The 23262-nt window shown below is 50.8% G+C and overlaps 1 protein-coding gene across 4 annotated transcripts in view; it reads right to left on the bottom strand.

The window, feature by feature from the left end:
- The window catches only part of TMPRSS13 (transmembrane serine protease 13), a 31285-nt gene extending 17381 nt beyond the window's left edge, over positions 1–13904 (bottom strand). For 3 of the 4 annotated variants that reach the window (XM_055091449.1, XM_007101816.3, XM_055091451.1), the window contains exons 1-3: positions 13668–13904; positions 2509–2737; positions 1108–1212 (exon numbers count right to left, since the gene is read on the bottom strand). In XM_055091449.1, coding sequence (XP_054947424.1) covers positions 1108–1212; positions 2509–2737; positions 13668–13904 — 571 coding nt within the window. Of the gene's footprint in view, positions 1–1107; positions 1213–2508; positions 2738–10565; positions 10682–13667 lie in introns of all 4 variants that reach the window. The other variant, XM_055091450.1, reaches the window with a different exon arrangement.
- Between the last annotated feature and the right edge of the window lie 9358 nt (positions 13905–23262).

Below are 23262 nucleotides of genomic sequence, written 5' to 3'. Positions count from 1 at the left end.
ATAAAGCCATACTTTTAACCAGCGTGCAACTTCTTCCCACGCAATCCTCTCCCTCAAACAGCCCTGCCCTTCGCCACCGTGCTGCCTCTTTAACAGAATCCTTACCCCTCAGTCTGGCATTTAAAGCTCTCTACAATGTGGCCCAGCCACGCCCAACCAAACGACAGCCCTCAGGTCCCCAAATGAATATTCTCTCTGGTTAAGTGGGTCCCTTCCCTCTCTCCATGCCAACTTGCCCATGTGCCCCCCACCCCACATTTCCTGCAGCTGCTCATCCTGCTCAGATGCCCTGCCCAAGACGCACCCCCCCCCCGTCTTCTAGGTCCTCATCTGGCCCCATGGCCTTTATGAGCTGTCCCCTGCCACCCCAGCCCATACAGCTGTCCTCTCTTCCTGATGGCCACACTCAAATCCACTTGGTCTTAATCATTTCCATCTACATCCCCCAGGAGACTGTACTGTCCCTGAGGACAGGGTGGTGTGATGTGTGATCCCCTTTGCTCCCTCCTGAGATTTCCCACTGTGCTGGGCTCAGCGTGGACTCCCCAGCAGGGAGTCCAGGGACATGTCCTGAGTATCTTTCCCAAAGGAGGGCATGGAATTGAGGGAGCCTGGACCCCTGAACACTTTATCCCGTTGACTAAAAATGCCTGGGGACTTTTGCTAATCAATGTTTGTTTTTTAAATAACTAACTTTTTTAGAGTGGGATTTTGTGCCAGGCATTGTGCCAGTAGCTCATTTATTCCTTACAACCCAGTGAAATCTTTAGGAAATTTTACTGAGCACATAATAAGTTGAATGAATGAATGTAATCCCATTTGAAGAAACAGAAACTGAGCTCAGACTGGTTAACTCCTCGCCCAGGTAAGTAACACAGATGGGACCCAAGCCAGGTTCCTCTGGCTTCCCACCCTCTCAACCCAGCTACCTCCAAGGGGCCTGGAGGTGCCATGGTCCAAGGCCATTTGCAGGAGTGTGCCTTTGTGGACATGGCAGCCGGTGAGTGTGTGTTCCCCACTCATCTCCCTGCTGTGTGTCCCCATCCCTGAGCCCCACTCCACCCCGCAGTGACCAGAGCCCAGCCCTGCTCCCTCTGTTAAACTCACAGACGACGAGGAGCGACACCACGAGGGCGATGAGCAGGAGGACACATCCGATGAGCAGCAGCTGCTTCAGGCCCTCCCGCCTGGTGAACTTGGGCAAGTTGACACCTGGGACAGGCCAGAAGTAGGGGAGGGTGAGGCTGTTGGAGAGGACTCTGGCACAATGCATGAGGGAGGAGGAAAGAAGGCTGGCCCAGGAGGGCCCTGTTAGGACCACTCCACCCAGAATACGGCACCGCCCCTGCCTGAAACCAAGCTCCCTTTTACACAGCATCTACTGTGGGCCAGCTAGGCGTTTGCATGTGCTATCTTATCTAATCCTGACAGCAACTGTGTGAGCTGGGTCTCACTATGCCCATTTTATAGATGGGGAAACTGAGGTTCATGGATGTTAAATAACTTGCTCAAGCTTACTTGGCTAGTGAGTGGCAGAGTAGGGATTCAAAAGAAATGTGTCTGGGGCTTCCCCGGTGGCGCGGTGGTTGAGAGTCCGCCTGCCGATGCAGGGGACGCGGGTTCGCGCCCCGGTCCGGGAGGATCCCACGTGCCGCGGAGCGGCTGGGCCCGTGAGCCGTGGCCGCTGAGCCTGCGCGTCCGGAGCCTGTGCTCCGCGGCGGGAGAGGCCGCGGCGGTGAGAGGCCCGCGTACCGCGAGAAAAAAAAAAAAAAAAGAAATGTGTCTGATCCCAAAGGTCTCCGCACCAAAGTGCCTCACTGCTCCTTCAAAGGGCAAGACTGGGCCCCAAATCTGGGATGCTCCCCCAGACCTGTTTATATTGCACTGCTGGGGCAGGAGGACAGGAGGAGGGCAAAGTTGGGATGGGCAGAAAGTCTGCTTCCCTAAAGGCAGAGCCAGTCCCTGAGGACCATTTGACGTCTCTGTCTCCCTGTTAGCTGACGTCTATAAGCCAGCTTGGGAAGTTGGGGGTGGGGCATGCCTGCCTGATCTGAATCTCTCTCTTTGCCCCTCTACCCAAAGATGAGACCACGATCATGACTGTACTCCAGTGCAGACCCCAGCTTCCCTGGCAGACCCCCAGGGCAGCCCAAGGAAAGAACCCTGGTTTCTAACCAGGAGGCCTGGCTCTCAAAATCTGCACCTTGACCCAGACTGAGCAGCCTGCAAAGTTACATCTGCTTGGTCCGTCCTGGTTTCTTATCCTCTACCCCATTTGCTGCAATTTCCCACTGCCTTGGGTTTGCATGTCATGGTTCCTTTCTGCCCCCACCTCCCCAGGTCCCCCACTGCCCACCCGGACCATCCCCCCTCCTTCCCAGTCATCGTTATTCAAGAGCTAGAGGAGGAGCAGAGCGTGACAACTTGGAGATTCCCCCCAACTGCACCCCCCTCCGCCCTTGGACTGCTTCCCTGTTCCTCTTGCCTTCCCTGCAGGAGCCCCCTTACCTGGACTCTCCCTGGTGGCGCTGGCGGCCCTGGCAGCTGGTGTGGACCTGGCAGGAGTTGCCTGGACATGTACGGCCCTCACTGGTGTGGCTTTAACAAGGTGTACTCTCATTGGAGATGATGTCGTGGAGGCTGACATGGCAGGCGATGACCTGGAAGGTGATACCCAGACTGGGCATGCACAGGCCAGCGATGCCCGGGCTGGAGGCGTCCTTGCTGAGGAGGCATTCTGAAAGCAGAGTGAAAGCCATCCCTCAGGCTGCTCCCCACCCGCCAACCCACCCAGCTGTCAGCCCTGCTGGGCCAGGAGATAGATGCCCTGGAGCAGGCGGCTAGGGGGGTGAACAGACCTCCCAGACAGGGAAGAGAATGTCCAGGGATGGATGAAAGCTCAAAGATCCTGCGGTACCCTACTCCCTGTGGTCTCTCCCCATCACAGGGACCTGCGGAGGTGCGCAGAGGGCTGTGGGTCATCTGCCTGGGGTATGGGGGCACCTGTTTTGGCTACACGTGTCTAGGGACCCTCAAAAAAGAGGTTGCTGGACCGGACCCTCACTCTGAGGGGGAAGTAACCACCCTTTCTGCCCTCTTCACTCCCCTGCATCCCGCCCTTCTGTGTATGTGTGTTATATTATAAAACAGCATTCTTACTATGAGCTGTCATCAAAAAGTGTGAAAGCACGACCTAAGAAAAGCCCTGACCTGCCTTGTACCCCACTGTTCTCAGTAACACAGGAAGTCAAACACACACGCGCGCGCGCGCGCGCACACACACACACACACCCCAATACATCAGGGAAAAAGGAGAGGCAAGATGAAGGGGAAGAAGGTGACCAAGGTCCTTAACCTTCCTCAGCTGTAGGTGGAGTGATTTTGTCATTTAGATTTAGCACTTTAATCTGTAGTTACAGAGTGTGCTTTATGTATTTACTCACTTGATCTTGAGAACAACCCTATGAGGTAGGAACTCTTATTATCCCCATTTTGCATCAGGGGAAACAGAGGCAGAGAGATTCAGTAACTTGATCAAACTCGCAGAGTTAGAGTGGCAGAGACAGGATTTGAGCCCAGAAAGTTGGGCTGTGGAGGCCACAGTCAACCACCAGGCTTTGCTTCCTCTCTGAGGAGGGATGCGTGAGATAATGCAGCAGTGGCCAGAGCAGGCAATCAATGAACGCCAGTGCTGTTCCCTCCTGGAGAGTCTGAGCCTTTGGGTGCACTGAATCTGGGATTGGGAGCTGGTGGGCAGCCAGGGCTGATGGAAAGTCCTTGAGCAGCCTCTAGTGGTGGCCAAGCCCTGGTCTGCAGGAACCCCAGTCCCTGTCACCAGATTAGGCATCCTCTCTCCTCCCTCTGGCTCCTTACAGAGATCTCTGCCCTCCCTCACACCATTTCTGCTTTCTAAGCCCCCTCAGGTGTCCCCAGGACAGCAGGAGGAGCTGGAAACTGACCTGGCCACGTCTGCCCCTCACTATCATTTCTGCTGAACACTGACTGGATACTCAGGAGGGCAGCCGGGGAGCAGCAGGGATGGTGTGGGAAGGGACCTGTGCTCAGGGACCCTGCGCTCTGGGCAGTCGGCAGGGCTGTGGGGAAGAGACGGGCTCTGGACCCTGGGCACCTCTATTTCATCCCTCCCCTACCACTGTGCTTAAAAGCATTTGACATTAGGAAGCAGCTCAGTTAATAAAAAGTCCTCTTCCTTAGAACATCCGGTTCAAGTCAACACCATCAAGCCTACCAGGCAGGGTGGGTTTTTTTGTTTTTTCTAACTCCATCTTCTAAGAGTCAGAGGTAATTGATCTGGCCACTTCTCCATTTTTCTGGAGGCTGTGGGATGAATTCAAGGAGGGCCATTGGGTCCCTGACCACACTCAGCTTGCCAGAGGCAGGGACCAGGAGTGACTATCCCCAGGGAGTTACTGGGGTTAAGTGATGGACGTGGGTAAACACACATGAGTCCAGGTGCCCCAGCCGGCGAGCAGGGACACACTCGTGTGTGTTTAGGGATATGAAGAGAGCTCATATGAGCTGAACCAGAGCTCAGATTTCCCTCTCACCCCTGTTGTCTAGAGACTAGATTTCCACAAAACGAAGACAGGTTAGCCCCTGGAAGCCTCAAGGGGAACAGGACTGGAGTTGGAGCATGGAGAGGGGGTGAGGATATGCTGAAATGTACAATGCATCTGTTCACAGCACTGGCTTTGGAGTCAGGCAGACCTGGGTCTCAAACTTAGTTCTAGAAGTGTGACCTTAGACAAGGCACTTAACTTTCCCTTTTCTTTTTCTTAATCTGTAGAATAGGACTAATACTCCTGAGGAGTCAATGAGATAAAATAGGAAATCTCTTGCCCGTGCCTGGCACACAGTGGCTGGGCAGGAAACGCTCGTGCCTCTCCCCCCTTTGCACTGGCACGCCCAGCGCCCACCGTGCTGAGATTTAACAGCCCTGAGGCACGGCCGAAGGGCTAAAAGGTGGTGTGAGCTCATCTTGGGAGAAAAGAGGGTGCTCAACAAAGGCCAGACTAAGGTCCTTCAATAAGAGGAGCAAGTCCAGGCTGTGTAGAGCCCTGCGCTTCCTTCCCACAAGTGGTGGCCCCAGCCTCGGCACCTGAGCGAGACCTTGGCATTGTGGCACCTCAGCTGGCCTGCCAGGCCTCCCCCCCTGTTATGCTCACAATATACATCTTCCCTCACCTCAGGGGAAATTCCCATAACTCAATACAATAAATAGATTATATAATTGATTATATAATTAAATATAATTGATTATAGCTCCCAATGTATGGTACTTTCGGGTTTATAATACACCTGCACATCTATGGCCTCCTGAGGTCATCACTCCATCCCTGAGAGGTTGATATGTTTAGAAGCGCATTTTACAGGTGAGGAATCCAAGGCTCAGAGCTCAGATTGCCCAGAATCACATAGTCAGGAACCTGGCCCAAGCACATCTGCATCTGAGTCTCCTATCTTTTTGAGTCAGGAGCAAGAGGCTCCTGGCCCAGTCTTTTCTCTGAACCCTGTGCGTGGGATGCTCGTTCTGCATCTGTGACGTGGCTTGAGAATCGGGCCTGGGACCTTGCAGGGCTGGGAGTGCCATGCAGAGCCTGGGGGTGGAGCCGAGGTTTCCTGCAGGGAGCTTGGTCTTTCCAGTGGGAAGCAGGGAACTGAAAGTTTCCAGTGGGAAGCAGGGTTGGGGCCGGTGGCCTGCCAGGACAAGCCTGGTCGTCAGGAGCAGTGGAATCACAGCCCTCCAGTACTCTCAAAGCCAGCTGGTGACTGGGCAAGAGACTTCACTTCTTTACATCTCGGTTTCCTTACCCGTGCGGTGAGCCGGTCACCTTGCTTCATAGCATAGCAGTGATAGGTCATGTATATAAAGTAAGACTTGGTGACTGTTAGCTGTGATGGTGGGCGGGTGTTTGTCTATTTGCTTGTTTGCTAAAGACACTGGGCTTGAAATAGAAAAATCTGTGTTCAAATTTGACTACATCCATCCCTAACTAGCTTGGGCAAGTACATTAACCCTTCAGAATCTGTCTTCCCACATATAAAATGGGATTGATCTTACCTTCTTCCCCCAGATTGACAAGGAATAAATATGAAAGAGGCTGGTTTATAAATGCATATCACCGTAATAATAGGAACAGCCCACTAGGCATTTTACTTGATCCCATTTCAACCCCATAACAGCTCTTTGTGGTTGGTATTATTAAACCCATTTTATAGATTTTAAAACTGAGCTCCAAGGTGGTTAAGAGCATGCCCAGATTTACATCTCAGGTAAGTGACGGGGCTTGGATTCTATCCAGGCCTACTCAGAGCAAGTTGAGTCTGGCCCAAAATTATCACGAATGCCCACAGTAACTTCCTGCATTTCTTCAGGGCTTACAATTTGCAAAGAGCTTTTCCACCCATTATTCCATTTGATTCTCACAGCGCTCCTAGTTAGCAAGCTGGACAGGAGTTATCATCCCCAGTTTATACACGAGGAAACCGGGGTTCAGAGAGACTCAGGAGCGTGCCTAAAACCCCAAAAAGGGTTAGCGGCCCTGGGACTCTTATCACAACCTTCTGACTGCCCCGGCAAGAGCTCCGGCCCTCCACCTGAGCGGGACCCCACGACGAGCTAGGGTCCTGTCACCCCATCAGCAGGGCCTGAACGAGAGAGAGGGCTGAGAGGTCCACAGGTGGTGGAGGCCCAGAGGAAGACGGGTGGGGAGACCTGGGGGAGGATGGAGGGAACAGGTAGCGGGCAGGCATAGCAGGAAGCTGGGGGCAGCCAGGGTGGAAGGGAGACCTCCTGAGCCTGGCGGGTCCCTCTCCCTGATGCTGGCTCCACCCACAGGTAGGTCCCAACGCGCCCACCCACGGCCTTGGCCGGCAGGAAGTGGGGAGGAGAGGCCCTGGGGTCCCGGCAGGAGACCCACCTGGGTCCCTCTTCTCTGAGTCTAGAGGGAGGTGGGACGTGTAAAATGGAGCTAACCTGGGACTCAGTACCCAAGGAGCCAGGTGGAGGGGTGAGTAGTCTCCAGCTAAACTCTTTCAAACTGTTACCTCTGGGCCTCAGCGGCCCAGCACAAAGTCTTCCCAAGGTTGGGAAGAGTGGGGTGTGGGGACGGAGGGGAAGCTGGCGGGGAGGGGAGAAAGGGTGCCACCCAAGAAGGGGCGGGAGGCCCTGGAGGCCCTGGCCTCAGGAGAACGAGCACTCTGGTGTCGGACAGGGTGGGAGACGGTGGAGAGTTTCTGGCCCCACGGAGCAGGACAAGAGAAGAGCCCTGGTCCCCAAAGTGCCAGATAGAGCTGCCCATGTAGAGAGCTGCAAACCCCAGCCGGGACAGCTGGATGGAAGCGCAGCGCCAAGACCAGAGGAACACAGCCTCCAGAGTGAGGCCGTCTACTCCATCTTCCTGACTCCAAACCATCACACTTCCAGGACGCTGCTGGGAAGAGTTCTCATTTTCTAGGACCACCAGAACAGGAGATTCCCCAGCCGTCCTTCTTTACCCATTTCACAGCCTTCCACCCCACCCTCCTGGAAGTTCTTCCTGACGTCTAACCTACTAGAGCAGTAACTCATTTCCCTTCCTCAATTCTTGGAGATCAACTGCTGAGATTCCAGCATCCCTCCTGGAGGCTTGACCTCTCCCTCAGAGCAGATGCCTTGAGCAGGTGGGGAACAGGGAGGGGAGGAGAATTCTTGCCCAAGGTCCTGAGATACAAGGGACAGAGCCCAGACAGAACCGGCCTGACTCCTAGCCTTGGCCGGTGAGCAGCAGACCCAGGATTGGGAATCAGATGACCAAGGCCAGACTCTCCACAACCTGCCTGCAGACCAGAGGCTCCTCGGTCTTCAGGGGGACAGGGGCACAGGGCAGAGCCAAAGCATGGGTGACTCTGGCCGTTTCCCTGGCCTAACATTGCCAATCATTCTCTGCCTCTCTGCCCCTGCCACCCCCGGCGTGGTCTCTGGGGTTACCCCCTGGGCTAATACAGCCACGAACCCTCACCGTGTCATGGACCAGGCTATACCCCAGGCTGTCACTGATGCCACCTGCCTGTGTCTCTGCAGCTCCCGGGGACCCCTACTCAAAACTCATCCAGTCCCCTCAAGACGTTCTGCGGCAGGAGGCAGCGGGCAGGGCAGGGACACAGGAAGGCAGCAGCGGATGAGCCAGGGAGAGGCCTGAAAAGAGAAGTGCCTGGCTCTGGGGCTCGTTCCAAGCACTTTCCTGGACAGGAGCTGATAAGGATTATTATTCCCATTTTATAGACAAGCAAGGAGAGGCCCAAAATATTTGTGTGCTTTGCTCAGAGTCGCTCAGGTACGTCTTATAACAGAAGAGGGACTAAAACCCGAGACCCATTGCACCCGGACCACTGCCCTCTATACCACAGTTTCCGGGCTAGATTCCCCAGCCCATGGCACCTGGGCCAGTGTTACGGTTTCCTGTGGCAGCTCTGCCCTGGGCCCTTACCTGGTGGGCGATGGGAGTAAGTTAACAAGCCCCCAAGTGGGTCCTACCCTTGGCCTCTCTGGGTCTCCTGCAGGCCTAGCCAGCAGTGCCAGAGAGGAGGGAGCTTCTGCTGTGCTGAGTGATGTCACAGTCACCTCCTAGATTGCTTCGCCTCAGTGGTTATGTGGCTCCCCCCATGGATTGTGCCCTGGGCTTTCCGTAGAGACTGTTATTTACCCATAGGCGGCAGCCTGATCTCTGGCCCAGATGCACTGTGGGTCACTCAGAGCACCTGGCATTACAGGGAGAAGAACCCTAGAATAAAGTCTCACGCTAGGCTTAAGAATGTCCACCTGCAGTGACTTGAACACGGTTTCATGTCTCTCGGGGCCCCTTCAAGTCCAGCACGAGCTGACTGGGCCTCCCTCCTCAGTTCCGGGCCACGCTCAGGCTGGGCATACCACGGGGCTAGAAGCATCTCGAAAACCCTCTAGTCCAACCCATTTTCCTATTGATGAGGCGATGAAGGCCCAGAAAGGCAACGTGATTTGTCTGAGATCACACAGCCAGCTGGGGGCAGTGCCAGGACCAGAACCCAGATCTCCTGACTGCCGTCCTCAGGCTGTGGCACACCTCTCTCAGTGCCTGCCCCTTACCAAGCTCCAGCAAGGAAGGACCCTTGTTAGATTCAGGCCCCTGTGGCAGCGTCTCTCCCCCAGTGACCCTGAGAATCAAGGATGTTCAAAGGGTGGCACCCCAGGCCGGCACCCCAGTATTGCAGGCTACGCAGGATGAGGTGCTCCCCAATCCCCACCGGAAGCACAAGCGGTACCCAGAAAGATCAGGAGCCCCCTTTCACAGAACTTAAAAAGCCTCCTTGCCTGTTGGGAGCGTGGGGAACCCCTGGACCATGGCAGGGGAGCCTGAACCCCCTCCAGTGTGGACTGGACTGGATCGGAGTGCTTCATGCTTCTTTCCATCCTTACTGCCCAACCCAGGCTTCATTACACCTCCAGGTACACAGGGTCCCGTCCTACCCTCCCCGCTCCCTGGATCCAGAGAAACCGCACAGATAGAGGCCCCCTCAGAACCCACAGGCAGATTTCCCAGCACCTCCTGCCACGCAGCCACCAGCACGCCCCACATACATGCAACGTTAACCTCAGGGGCCCCAGTCGGCCCGGAATCAAACTGGGCTCCAGACTAAGAAGCCGGAGCCCCGAGGCCCCCTCACCCCAGGCACAGGAGGCTCCGGGGGGTCCCGCTTCTGTTCCTAACCAGCTCCATGACCTTAGGGATAGTCACGTTCCCTTCTGGGTCCAACCAAGGAAAAGGCCGGACAATCAGCTGTTTTCAAACAAGTTTCTACAGAGCATTAGAAGTTCCGTGGAGACGCCTTGGAGGCCAGCTTGTAGGTAAAGAGCTTCGAGTCCTTTACCCCACTTCAAACAGAGCAGTGGGTTTTTTTTCAGTTTTATGCACTGGGTTCCACATAAGATTTCATTTGAACCAAAGAGGCTGCTACTACAAAGAACTTGAAAATTGCAGGCCTGATTGGGTGCTAAAGTTCCTTCTAGTTTATGATGTCTCTTATACACATAAAAAAACCTTGGGGATCCCTATTAGACTAGAATCAAAATACCTTCCTGCTCATTCATTCATTCATTCATTTATCAAATAGTTTAAAGAGCATGGAGTACCCCCTACTGCCAAACAAATAACGTTTGGTTACCCAGGACCTTGGTGCCTCAGTTTCTCCCCACGCCCCCTCTCTGCCAAGGCTGGGGTGGTAACAGGGCTGCTACGTAATGGGGGCCCCATGGACAGTCCTGGGTATTGCTTCCCTATCACAGGAGCCAGCCGCCGCCTGGCATCGCCAAGGCCTCCACTTGGCTGACAAAGCCCTGGGTTCCCTGTGCTGGCATCCCTCCCTGCCTGGCTGGATACCGCCCACCCCCGTTGCTGCCATACCAAGAGGAAACTGTTTTGCCAAAGCAGGACACTTAAGCCAAGTGGCTACTGTTACATCAGTCAGCCTTCTCACCCAGCACCCAGCCTAGAGCCCCGTACACACACTCCCACACATTTCATGCTTACATTTGCCAGGTCACAGGGACAACACAGGGGGAGGCAGGGTGGGCTGGGCCCAGTGTAAGGCTGCTTGGCACCAGTGCCAACATGGAACACAGAGGTTTCAGGTGAGGGCTGCATACCTGCAGGGACAAAGGGCAGGTGCTAGGAGTCCTGGGGGTGCCTGCACTTTGGGGTCTAGGGGATAGCAGAGCGACCTGAGCCTACTGGTCTGCCATCTTGGGAACCTGCCCAGCCCCATCTAAAGACGGTGCCTCATCCTGGACCAGCCCTGGGGCCTCCAGCCATTCTCAAGTGCACAGCACCTGTGGTCTTGGGCTGACTGAAAACCGGCTCCACTTTATGAAGACCCAGGGCTTCCCTGGTGGTGCAGTAGTTGAGAATCTACCTGCCAATGCAGGGAACTCGGGTTTGAGCCCTGGTCCGGGAAGATCCCACATGCCGCAGAGCAGCTAAGCCTGTGTGCCACAACTACTGAGCCTGCGCTCTAGAGCCCACGAGCCACAACTACTGAGCCCACGTGCCACAACTACTGAAGCCCGCGCACCTAGAGCCTGTGCTCTGCAACCAGAGAAGCCACCACAGTGAGAAGCCCGTGCACCGCAACAAAGAGTAGCCCTGGCTTGCTGCAACTAGAGAAAGTCCGTGTGCAGCAATGAAGACCCAAAGCAGCCATAAATGAATGAATGAATGAATGAATGAATTAAAAAAAAAAAAAGACCCAGTAGAAGAAAATCCACTCTACAGAGGACTGTTGCTTTATCAGGGGGTCAACTTCAGTCTTTCTTTAATAAACATGACACTTCTTTAAGCATTAAGCATGCGACGCCTTTTGAAAAACACAAAGTATGCACTATTCTTCAGGAACAAATGCGCATATCCAGTGTGGCGCACCTGTAATCCCACTCTACGTGATTCCAGAGACTGTCATGGAACCAGAAAGGGGCCTCAGGGGGCAATTTGTCCAACCCTCTCCTTTTGTAGGTGGGGAAACTGAGGCACCGAGAGCAGAAGATATTTGTCCAAATTTAGAGGAGCTAGGACTAGACCCTAGATAATGATGATGGTGAAAAATCTTCACTCTGTGAATACATGTCTATCTATCTATCTATCTATCTATCTATCATCTATCTATCTATCTATACCAGATGTTCTTATAAAAGAGACTTACTATGTGAAAGACACTATTCTAAGACCACTTGAAGTAGATACTATTTTTATTCCATTTCACAGATGAGGAAACTAAGGTGCAGAAAGGTTAAGTGATTGGTCCAAAGTCACTGCTGACCTGGAACTTGGTCAGTGTCCTGTCCACCACATCCTGCAGCTTCTCTCTTGAACACAAAGAAGCAGTGAGCCTTCTCCACCTTCTTTCTAAGATCCCCCTGAAGTCCCAACCAGCTCACACAGGAGCTTCATCAGGCTTAAGTCCATTGGCCACCATCTTTCTCACTACTTTATTGAGCTGATAGTCAAAAATCACAATGCATCTTTCTGCAATGAAGTCCTCAGGGAAAAAGGCACAGCCTTAGACGACCAGTTACTCCCAGTCTCCTCTTATTCAATTTAATTAGTGTTAAGAAATCTGTTGCAGATAAGCTTAAGATCTTCAGGAAGCTCTCTCTGTCCCCACCTGAGGCTCACTATCTTGGAGGTTCCACCTTAAATAAGGGGTCAAATCTAAGAACTTTAAATAAGGAAGTAATGGTTCAGTTCTTTCATTCCAAGGTAAGTCTCCCAGAGTGAACCTGGGACCTGCCATACCATGTGACATTTATTCTATCAATAATGAAAAGCCTGTACTCTACCCTGTGCCCCTCCGGTGACCTTCCATGTTGGTCCCTGACTCTGGAGAGATGAGTTTCCTAGCAGGTGCCCCACCCCCCCATCACACTGCCCCAGGGACTGGCCCTACCACCCTTCACATAGCTCAGCGCTTCTCACCCCTTGTGTCTAGGGACCATCAAGTTTAGGCTCCCAGCAAGTTACCAAGGAACATGACCCATGGCTGTGACCATGGGTTCACCTTCCCGACATGCCTCAAACAAAACTCCATTCTGCCTTCTGCAACCCCCTTACTGCTCACCAGAGGTTCCAATGAGCCCCAGAGGCCTAGGGTCAAATGACCTCGGTGAGGCAGAGACATGGGCCAAGGAGACCAGATCAGAGCGCAGGAGAAAAAGCCTGGGACAGAAAAGTCAAGGAGGGGCTGGAAGAATGGTGGGAGCGATGACGGTAGAGTTTTCAGAAATACATCTGGGGTTCAGAATGGACCACAAGCCAACTATCAGCCAGAACATAGGCTAAGCTGATCCTCAGTTCCAGAGTTGGCCCATCCTTCCCAGAGTCCCAGGTTCTACCACATCACTAGAGTACAAAAGAAGGTGGAGATGAGCAGAAAATAAGACTCAAGGAGAAGTAAGAGCACAGAGGAATGTCCCTCAAGAAAAGAAAGCCGAGGAATAGTTGAACAAAACCTTTGGAAACCACATGTATATGACTGGCTTTTCCACAGAGGACACTTAGCTGCTCTCTACCAAAAAACAGAAGAGGGAGGTAATCTTAGTTGTAGCAGAAGGAATCATGGTTAGACACAAGGAAGCACTTTCCAAGCATGAAGATTATTAAGCCTGAAAATAATGACCAAGAGAAGTTCAAAATCCCCTTGAAGATCTTCAATGCCACCTTTTCCAAGATGGTTTATGAGTCTAGTGAGAGGGTTACCCAAAGATAACCTTGAAGCCCAGTTAGAATGCTAAGCTTCCATGATTCTCAAACCAGCAAAGCTGTCCCAACAGCACATATGTTCCTGGCTGGGGTTCTCAGGGGCCACAAAGCGGGACGCCAGGATTCAGCCACACAGCCCTGGGGTGCTTGCTGACCGGACCCCAAATCCCATCAGCTTCTCCTCCCATGGGGCCCCTTTTAGGAACCATGATAAAAGGAGGCTGCGTGATCTTGACCCCCAGCAGCTTCAAACTAGAAAGGGCACATTCAGTTTCCGCCTGAAACCGAGGCACATCTGTCGCCGCCCCACCTAGCTTCCAGCCCCATCCCTGTTTCCTCAGTGCCAGGAGGTTCTGGCCCAAGCTCCACAGATGCACTCACCAGGCGGCTGTCTCTTTCCATGGTCTCCGGAGGGGTGAAGCTTCCAGGCTCAGCTGATGTTGACGGGAAGATCCATGTTTGGCTTCCCAGGCAGGTAAGGAAAAGGGGGTTGGAGGGCTGAGGGCCAGCCCTCACCAGATGGGCGGGGAAGCCAGTTGGGACATGTGAGGTAATCCTGTGTATGAACAACAGGGCAGAACTAGCCAGACCTGTCCCTCGCCCCTCCTCCAAGGCCATCCCAGTTACTCAGCGAATACCAAATACTGGGAGGATGAAGCTACCTTTATTCCCAAAGCTGTCCCCACAGAGTCAGCTGTGGGGAAACCAGGGGTTCCAGACCACCTTTTTCAGAGGGGGATTCTGGGGAGAAATGGCCCAGGCCTTGGGAGGACAATCTTAGCCATGCCAACCTGGGCCCCTAAAACAGGTGCTTCTGAGCCCTCTGAGGTACAGCCCTGTCCCCGGAAGGATCGTCCAAGATCAGGGACCAGCTCCTACCTAGGGCAGGACAGAGTGAAACTTCATCTCCAAGGACCACATGCCCAAATCCCAAATCAGGGCACATGGTCTGGCAAGAAGAATTTTTTTCCTGAACTTTGCTTATTTCTACAACAACTCTCAACAAGGAAATTAAAACCAAATGGCTTCTAATTATGCACATAATGAATTGCCTCTATTGAAAGTAATAAAATGTTATGAAACAACACATCAAAACCAATGAAACTAAAACATACATATATTGGAATGGAAACCATTCCAAGAAATACCATGCTGACTCATGATTCCCTACCTCTGCCCCAGCCTGTCGAAAGAAATAGTCTAAAGAAACAGAGGAAGCGCTGCTGTGAAGGGAGAGTTAGCACCTCCACACCCAGCAGAACTGCTGAGAACAGCAGAATGTAAGCTTTGGGAAGAACTTTCCAGCCGCTGAGTATTTGGGGGCACAGAGATCATAGAACTGCAGACCCTTAGAGATGGAAGGAAGCTCAGAGTTCATCTAGTGATTCAATCTCCTCATTTTACAGATGGAGAAACAGAGAGCCAAGTAGCTGAGGAAACGTCACAAGTCACATCTAACAAACAACAGCAGCAGCAATAATAATAAGGTGCTGGGTGTCCTATGAAATGCTTTACATACAGCAATGCACTTAATTCCTACAACAATCCTATGAATCCATCCTTCACCCATCCATTCAACAAGTATTTATGGAGTGCTTCTTATGTTCCTGGCACTGTTCTAAGTACTAGGGACACAGTGAACAAACTCGGCAAAGACCCCGGCCCTGTGGCACTAGCATTGGGGTGGGTTGGTGCAAACAAAACGAATTTTTAAAACAGATAGACAACAGTGGTGACGATAGATGGATGATACAGTGTAGCAGAAAGTGGAAAGTGCCATAGAGCAAAACAAAGCAGGGAAGGGGATCGAGAGGGCTGGGCAGGCAGAGTTACAATTGAAACAGGAAGGTCAGGGAGGGGATCACTGACGTGACATTTAAGCAAAGACAAGGGAAGTGACTACTATTCTCTCCATTTACATACAAGAAAACAGGAATTTCTAGCTCAGAGTGGAAACTGTCGGCTCCAAAGCTGTCTTGAAGGAAATGGAATCCAGAGGCAGAAGGATGGTGGGCCCAGGCAGAGACCGTAGGGTTCTCCAATCTTGGGTTATTTGGGGTGTAACTGCCCTGGCTCTCCAAGAGGACTCAGCTTCAGGCCCCATACCCTGCCTCCTCCCTCCACCAGCCTGCCAGGGCAGAGGGGCCCCTCCCACGTGGTCATCCGGTCCCGAGGAGACGCCGAATTGTGTCCTCAGCACCTCCTCTTCCCTCTTTCCTAGGGAGGTACCCAACCCCTCTTAGGCCACCGGGGACTCTGAGGCTGGAGACTGGCATTGGGCCTTTCCTTCCATAGACCAGACCTGAGGAACCCCATTCTGTCTCTCAGGCAGACCACTGGCCTCCCAGGGTCACCCTTAGCTTCATTCCCTGAAGGTCCCCCCTGTCCTCTGGTAAGAGCTCAGGATTGGGGTTCTGGGCCCGTGGTGGGGGGGAGGGGTGGAAACCCCACCTCGGAGGTAAACGCCAGCGACGTGAACTTGGAGGTCTTTAGATTCACCCTCTGGAAGACCGTGATGACACAGCCACCCAGAGAATGTGTCCGGCACTGGGGAGGCTCTGAAGAGACGGGGGTTGTATCTCTTGCTCTGTTCCTTGGGTCCATCAGAGATACAAGTCGTCCCAGGGTCCTTGCTGACCAAACCAGGTGACCCACGTGGAAATGCCCATCAGCCATCTGTTCAGTTCGATCAGCATTGACAGCTCAGCACCAGGCCCCGCCGCAGCTGTTGGAGGTGAAGGTGGCAAAGAACGGAAGGGTGGAGACCCTGCCCCGGGCGGTGGGGGGAACATGCACTATCCCGCGCTGGGGCTTGGAGGGGGGGGCCAGGGGACACTGAGGCATGAAATTCTTTGCTGGTAGTTTTCCTATTTCCAGAGGCGAAGGTCCTGGGGTGGCACAAGGCCTGGACTCTTCCCCCAACAGAGCTGGCCTTAGTAACCACCTACCCCAGCTTCTGCACCCGGCTCCAGCCTTGCTCTGCCTCTTCCTGTCTCCTTGGAAGGAAGGAGGCCCCGTCCGTGCCATCCCTGCATGCCTCTGACTACCCCCTTTCCTTTGCCTCCCCGCCCTCCTGCCTCCAGAGACCTGATCACGATGACTCTCCACCCAGAGTGGAGCAGTGCGCTGGGCCCAGGTGTTCATCTGCTCTACGTTTTACCTCCCCTTCAGTGGGGACTCCAGGCTTTTAGTAGCCTGGTCCTTTCCCGCCTCTGGGTCATTTCCATTTAGGGTGGAGGGAGTTTTACAGAAAATATATCATCCATGCAAACACGTACACGCCTCAAGGCAGCCCCAAGAGAGCGAGGAGTGACAGGAATCTCACTATTTCGAGACTAAGCTCCTAGAGCTCTGCTTTCATGGCCGCTCCAGTTGCCTCTACCCAGCACCTTGCAAGCTCCTTCCTGGGGCTACAGACCAGGAAACAGGGCTCTTGGCCATTCTTGTGCCACCTGGTTGTCAACAGTCCTGGTTCGTGAGTCCTCCTTCATCAGCCCTACTTGTGAATTTCCTCCCCGCTCCCTCCGTGAAAGCTCTGAGTACCATCCCTCCTGTGTAGCCCACTTCTGAGCTTCTCCATCACTCAGAGCTCAACAGAGGGACTTCCCTCCAGGTCGAAGGGAAGCTGGGACACACAGATCACATACTTAGCGGCCAGGCAGAGAGGAGACAACAAGCCCACCCTCAAGGGAATAAGTCACCAGGAGAGACCCCCTGGGCCAGGACACCTGCCCCGCCCCAGAGCCTGGACTCTTCCCCCAGCTCCTGCTCTCCCCACCCCAGAGCTCCTCCCTGAGCCCAGACCAGCAAGGCTACTGGCCTGGACCCACACCAGGTGCTTGGTTAAGGGTGCTCCCGGATATTATAAGGGGAGGCTGGATAGGGTGGCTGTATTTTTTTTCTTCAAGCCCAGAGGAAACATCTCATGAGCCTAAACAGAGCCCCTCAGCCAGCCTAAGGAAGGCTGGCAGGGGACTCTGCTGGTGGGGCAACTCTGAGGCTCCCCACATCCAGCAGATATGGGGCCTCTTGGCTGAGTAATAGGGACAGGGGAGGGAGGAAGGCCAGCCACACCCAGAAAAGAAAGGTGGGCAGAAAGCCTGAACTTGGCCAAAGGACCACCTGATGACCCCCCCAGCAGGTCAGGGCCTCAGAGAGTCTAGAACCCTCAACCCAGGAGCCAGCGTTCCCCTTAGTCATGGAGTTTGCTGCCCCATTTGTCTTGTTCAGGACCAACAGGAGGCAGAGAGGGACCAAGCCCTGTTCTTCTCCCCGTAACCATCATTGTTCTGGTTGCATCACCCCAAATCCGTGATTAGATGGGATAAACTAGGTTTAAAGCCTCTGGCAGAACCCCGGACTCCCTGTGGCACACTCTGGCCCCCAGCCCCTTAAACAGTGGGCCATGGGCCGTGAGGAGGGCTGGCCCCGCCCCTCCAGGGTGTCCCGGGCCAGGGCAGCCAAGTCCTCTCCGGTGGACCATCTGTGACCCTCCTACCTGGAAGTCACCCAGCTGTGCCCAGATTGGAGTGGAAAACACCACCATCTGGAGACAGCTCTGACTGTTTAGGTGCCACCTGTTTCCAAAGAAGCGTTTGACGCGGCTGCTCTTCCTCGTGATTCGCCCACACCCGTTTTTCTGTATCCCCAGTTCCCCTCCCTGCAGAAGTCAAACCCCATTTCAGCATGACAGCCCCTCTCACACTTGAGGGAACAGTTTGGTGACTCTCTGAGTCAGCACTCTGCCCACCTGAACACACCCAGTTCCTTCACTTGCTCCTGGTGTGAGGTGATGTCAAGTCCTCCTCCCTCCATGGACTTCTCCAAAAGCAGGTCCACGGGCACTATGGCACCCCTGAAGTGTGGTCCCAGAGCCACTGTCCCCACAGCAATATCTACAGGCTCCTCCTTGAGATAAAAACCAACCAGTGGTTCACCAGAACCACCAACTGGGCTGCTGCTAATTTTTCCGCAGGACTGAAGCAGCTGCCCACAGACCAGCGGTGCTGAAAGACAGGTGGGGATTAAGTCCTGCAGAGGCAAACATGGGTCACCTGCACACAGCCACATTCAAATACTCACAGAGTGAGGACGAATGAGACACTGCTGTGACCACGAGACTCCACATTCAGACAGGAACATCTCTACTCCCCTCTGATCCATCTGAGAAGGCTTTCTGGAGGAGGAGGTGGGATTCCAGAAGGTGTGAGAGACAGGCAGTAAGACAGCCTGGCACTCTGGGGCTGCCAAGGAGAGTGTGAGAGTCCTCAAAGGAACATTCAGGGCAGGAAGTGTTGAGTGGTTTGTACAACAGACTTTGAGATCTGTCAGACTTTGAATCAGAGCTCTTCAGGTGCTACCTCTGTGTCCTTGGGCAAGTTACTCCCCATCTCAGAATCTCAGTTTCCTTAAATGGGGATAATGGTTCCTCTCAAATAGAGTAGTTATGTCCATTCACTGAAATCATTTGTATAAAACATTTGGCACAAGGTCTGATACATAGTACCCACCGATAAGTAGTAGCCATTGTGATATGATATAATTTCAAAATTTGGTTGAACAACAGGTAGTGCTTTGAGCAGGTATGGAGAGGGCTAAGACATATGCTTTGAATTCAAAGTCCAGAGAAAATGGTCCTTTGCTGGCAGTTTGGTGGAGAAAGCCCTGGGCTAAGACTCGAGACTGGGCTATTATTGCTTCTCTGTTATTGCTGAGCAACTTCTCAGGGGCACCAGGGCTCAGCTTCCTCATCTCTAAAAAGTGAGGTCCCTATCAACTCTGGAGAACCTAATCTCTAAGTAGAGAGATTGGGCACAAGAGAAGAGAGTCAATGAAGGTGACCAGGCAGTCTGGAGATCCTTGCACAAGAGCTGAGGAACAGAGAATCTGACAGAAAGAAATAGAATTACAGTTTGAGAAAGAAGAAAATGCTGCCAAAGGTTGCCCAGGAAGACAGAACAGAAGGGTGGTCAGAACCCAGAGAAAAAGCAAAAACAGGTGCAATGTGCAGTAAATAAGAATTATGAGGAGAAACTATATATTTTTTTCATGGTTAAATATAAAAAGAACACCAGGAAATAATAACTCACATTTGCAAAGCACTTGCACGAATATTATTTCACTTTGTCCTCAGAACACAATTGCAGTTTGCAACAGGGAGCAAAGAGTCAAAGAAATACACTTTCCACTGTCAACAGCTTATGAAGGATGGAGCTAATGCTCAAATCCACATTCTCTGCTTCCACATCTGTGTTCTTACTATGACAGTGTCTGTTGTAATAGACGGGTATAATGGATCATCATATTTTTAAATTTTCCAAAATATCAATACACTGTTTTGATAATAAACAGTACAGAATGTTAAATATGTACATTCTTGTTAGAACCTTTATCTATATTCTTTACAGTTCAGAGTATTTTAAAAGGAACACTTCCTTTGGATGTAATTCTTTCCCTAGCTTCATTTTTTCAGCTGCTTCAGATGTGTTTTTATCAGAGCAGATGATAAGTGTGAAGTCACTGAAGGTGAACCCCTGCAGGTGCCCAGATTAATCATCCTGTGTTTTGCCAACTGTCACCAAAAGATAGACATTTATATTGTTTGCTCAGTGAAAGGGAAATGTTATGAATTTTGAACTTTTGGCTTTTTGAATATGAATTATTTTTTAAAAGATACAAAGTTATACAGACTTTAAATCTAGATAACATGAGAAACTTTAGATTTTTTTTTTTTTGCTAGTATAGTTGATTTACAATGCTGTGTTAGTTTCTGGTGTACAGCAAAGTGATTAAGTTATATATATATATATATATATATATTTTTTGCTAGTATAGTTGATTTACAATGCTGTGTTAGTTTCTGGTGTACAGAAAAGTGATTAAGTTATATATATATATATATATATATATATATATATATAGTTTTTCAGATTCTTTTCCATTATAGTTTATTACAAGATATTGAATATAGTTCCCTGTGCTATACAGTAGGTCCTTGTTGCTTCTCTATTATATATAGTAGTTTGTATCTGCTCATCCCAAACTCCTAATTTATCCCTTCCCTTCCTTTCCCCTTTGGTAACCATAAGTTTGTTTTCTATGTCTGTGAGTCTGAGCATGCAACTACATTATTCCATTTCTCCAATAGGTTATTCAGAATTTGGAAAGAGAACATGAGCCTTTCTGCTTTTTTGGCTCTCAAAAGACTTCTCAGTTTAGAACAAACTAATCTAAAGGAATATGATTTATTTTTCTCTATGCACATGGATATTAAGACATTGAATAATCACATTTGTAAAGCACTTTCTCTTTATCTCCTCTAGCCCTTAGGACAGCCCTCCAAAGCAGACAGGACAGGTGATCTCAGGAAAGCCCAGAGAGGCTCCAGGTCCCAAGGCTGGTGGCTTGGCTGGGCCCAGCTGCAGCCGAAACGTCTCCAAGTCTGTGCATTTCACATTAATGGTACACCCCAAACAGGGGCCCTTAATAATTATGATCAACATAAAATTCATGAAGACAAACGTTTCCCTTGAAACTATCTTTATATCCAACCTAGAGCACTGCTTAGGGACAATGCACCTTGACCCAGGTCCAGCCCTGGCTTGGCTCCTTCCCAGAAGTGGAAACTTGGCCAAATCACTTCACTTTAGTTCTCTCAGCTGTGATCCAGCAAAGGTATGATCTGCTCTGCCTGTCCCTCAGGGATCAAATGATATTGTGAGATGGCTCTTGGGAAACGCTGACGTACTCTAAGGATATAGAATGTGATTACTATCAGCTTAAAACTCTGTGTGAACAGATCTCCCTACAGCATGACTTCACTCAATGCTTTTGACCCCTAAGATGTGCTCTTTTGTAACACATCAGAATTCAGTTCAGCCTTCCAAGTTTTATAAGTTTATATTGGGTTTATTTTTTCAGCTTTAGTTTTCCCACACTGAGGGGTCCTGACGTTTCTAGCAGTTTCTGATGGAGACCCTTAATCACGGAAGCACTGAATGGAGGCTGTTACACAGAGCAGGAGAAGGTTTCCAGCTGATGTTTGCCTGAAAACATCCAGATTCCATCGGCCTTTTGGGCTGTGACTACCCTTTGGACTACCCACTGGTAGGCTGTATCCAAAACTGTTTGTAGCACCTTTTAGATCCATTTCTTGAGTCAAAACAGAAGGCTCTGTCACAGCTGTGACAAAGTGAGAGTGGCATGGACATATATACACTACCAAACGTAAAATAGATAGCTAGTGGGAAGCAGCCGCATAGCACAGGGAGATCAGCTCGGTGCTTTGTGACTACCTAGAGGGGTGAGATAGGGAGGGTGGGAGGGAGGGAGACGCAAGAGGGAAGAGATATGGGAACATATGTATATGTATAACTGATTCACTTTGTTATAAAGCAGAAACAAATACACCATTGTAAAGCAATTATACTCCAATAAAGATGTTAAAAAAAAAAAAAAAGACAGAAGGCTCAGGACCCACGACCTTAAAGCTAGTGCATGGATCATTTTGCTGAGATTTGTTCCCTTTCACTTACCAAATCAAAGCTCACTCACTCAGCCCCTGAAATCTTGCTTAATTTTTATACACCTGTAAACAATTATTTGCTGTGCACCTATCATATACCAGGTACTGCTCAGGCCACTAAAACATAGCAGGGGCAGCCCAGCATCATGCCTGTCCTTATGAAGCTTACCCTTCCGTGAGAGCCTCACTCTCCTCCATCCTCACCCTCCTCACCCTCGGACTTTGCTACCAGAAAAAGAATAGCTAATGCGTATTGCACCCTTTTTGTGGACAGTGTTTTAGTTAATTGCCACATCAAACTTATAAAGAAATATTTTATACCCATTTTACAGATGAAGAGCAATCAAGGCTCAAAAAGGATAAGTAATTTGCCCAAGACCACAAAGCTAGTAAGTGCTGGAAATGGGTTTGAAACAGCTCTGTTGGACTTCTGAAACTGCTTGTAATGCTACTCTATGCCTCTCTATACAGTCTCCCAACTCAACATCGACTTCAGACATAGAAATATGAATGGTCATTCTGTCTTCCAGAGAATTCATGAAGATTTAAATAAGGTCTGTCCACTCCAAGATTCTTAGAGAGTGTTACTTAATTCTTTGTATAGAGAAGTTTCCAATTTTCTCTATGGTTGGTTTTCCATTCTAGGCTAGCTGCTTATCTATATGGCAATATAACATAATGGTTACGAATGTAAACTAGACTATGGTTTAAAAAAAAAACACCCTAGGGTGAAACTTTGGTCACATTAGTTACAAGTTTACTATCTGAATCTCAGTTTCTCCATCTGCAAGAGAGAAAATAATACCTATCTGATGGGTTACAATACCCCATTAAAGATTAAATGAGATAACACTCAGTAAAACAGTAATGTACGTTACCATACAAATTTCCTCTTAATCACAACTTTTTCAATAGTCTTGGATATTGGAACTTTTACCATACTTAGAAAATCTAAAACAAACATTGAAAACTAGCTTCTCTCTAGTTGGATTAAGATGTGTGTGATGGGAGAAACTCAGTGTTCTTCCTGTATTTCTCCACTACTACCTTACCCACAACACCCTGACACCAGATGGTGGGGTTTTCCTCCCCACACCAAGCAATTCTGTGACACCAGATGGATGTCCTACAATTTAACTCAATTCTGTCACATCCCACGAGACTGCCTCCCAACTTCAGATGCCACTACAAGTAGTAGGGGCCCAGCTTACCTACCAGTTTTGTCCAACTTAACTACAAATTGGAGATTCTCATGACCTCCACCCCCTTGGATTCAATTATTTGCTAGAACAGCTCGCAAAACTCAGGGAAGCACTTACACTTACCACGTTATTAAAAGATATGGTAAAGGACACAGCTGAACAGCCAGATGAAGAGATATATAGGTGAGGTCTGGGAGGGTAGGAGCTTCTGTCTCCGTAGCGCCCTAACCCTCCCAATATATGGATGTGT

This window comes from Physeter macrocephalus, chromosome 16 (genome assembly GCF_002837175.3).
Source record: "Physeter macrocephalus isolate SW-GA chromosome 16, ASM283717v5, whole genome shotgun sequence".
NCBI classification, from domain to species: domain Eukaryota; kingdom Metazoa; phylum Chordata; class Mammalia; order Artiodactyla; family Physeteridae; genus Physeter; species Physeter macrocephalus.
This window is presented reverse-complemented; position numbering and strand designations above follow the sequence as displayed.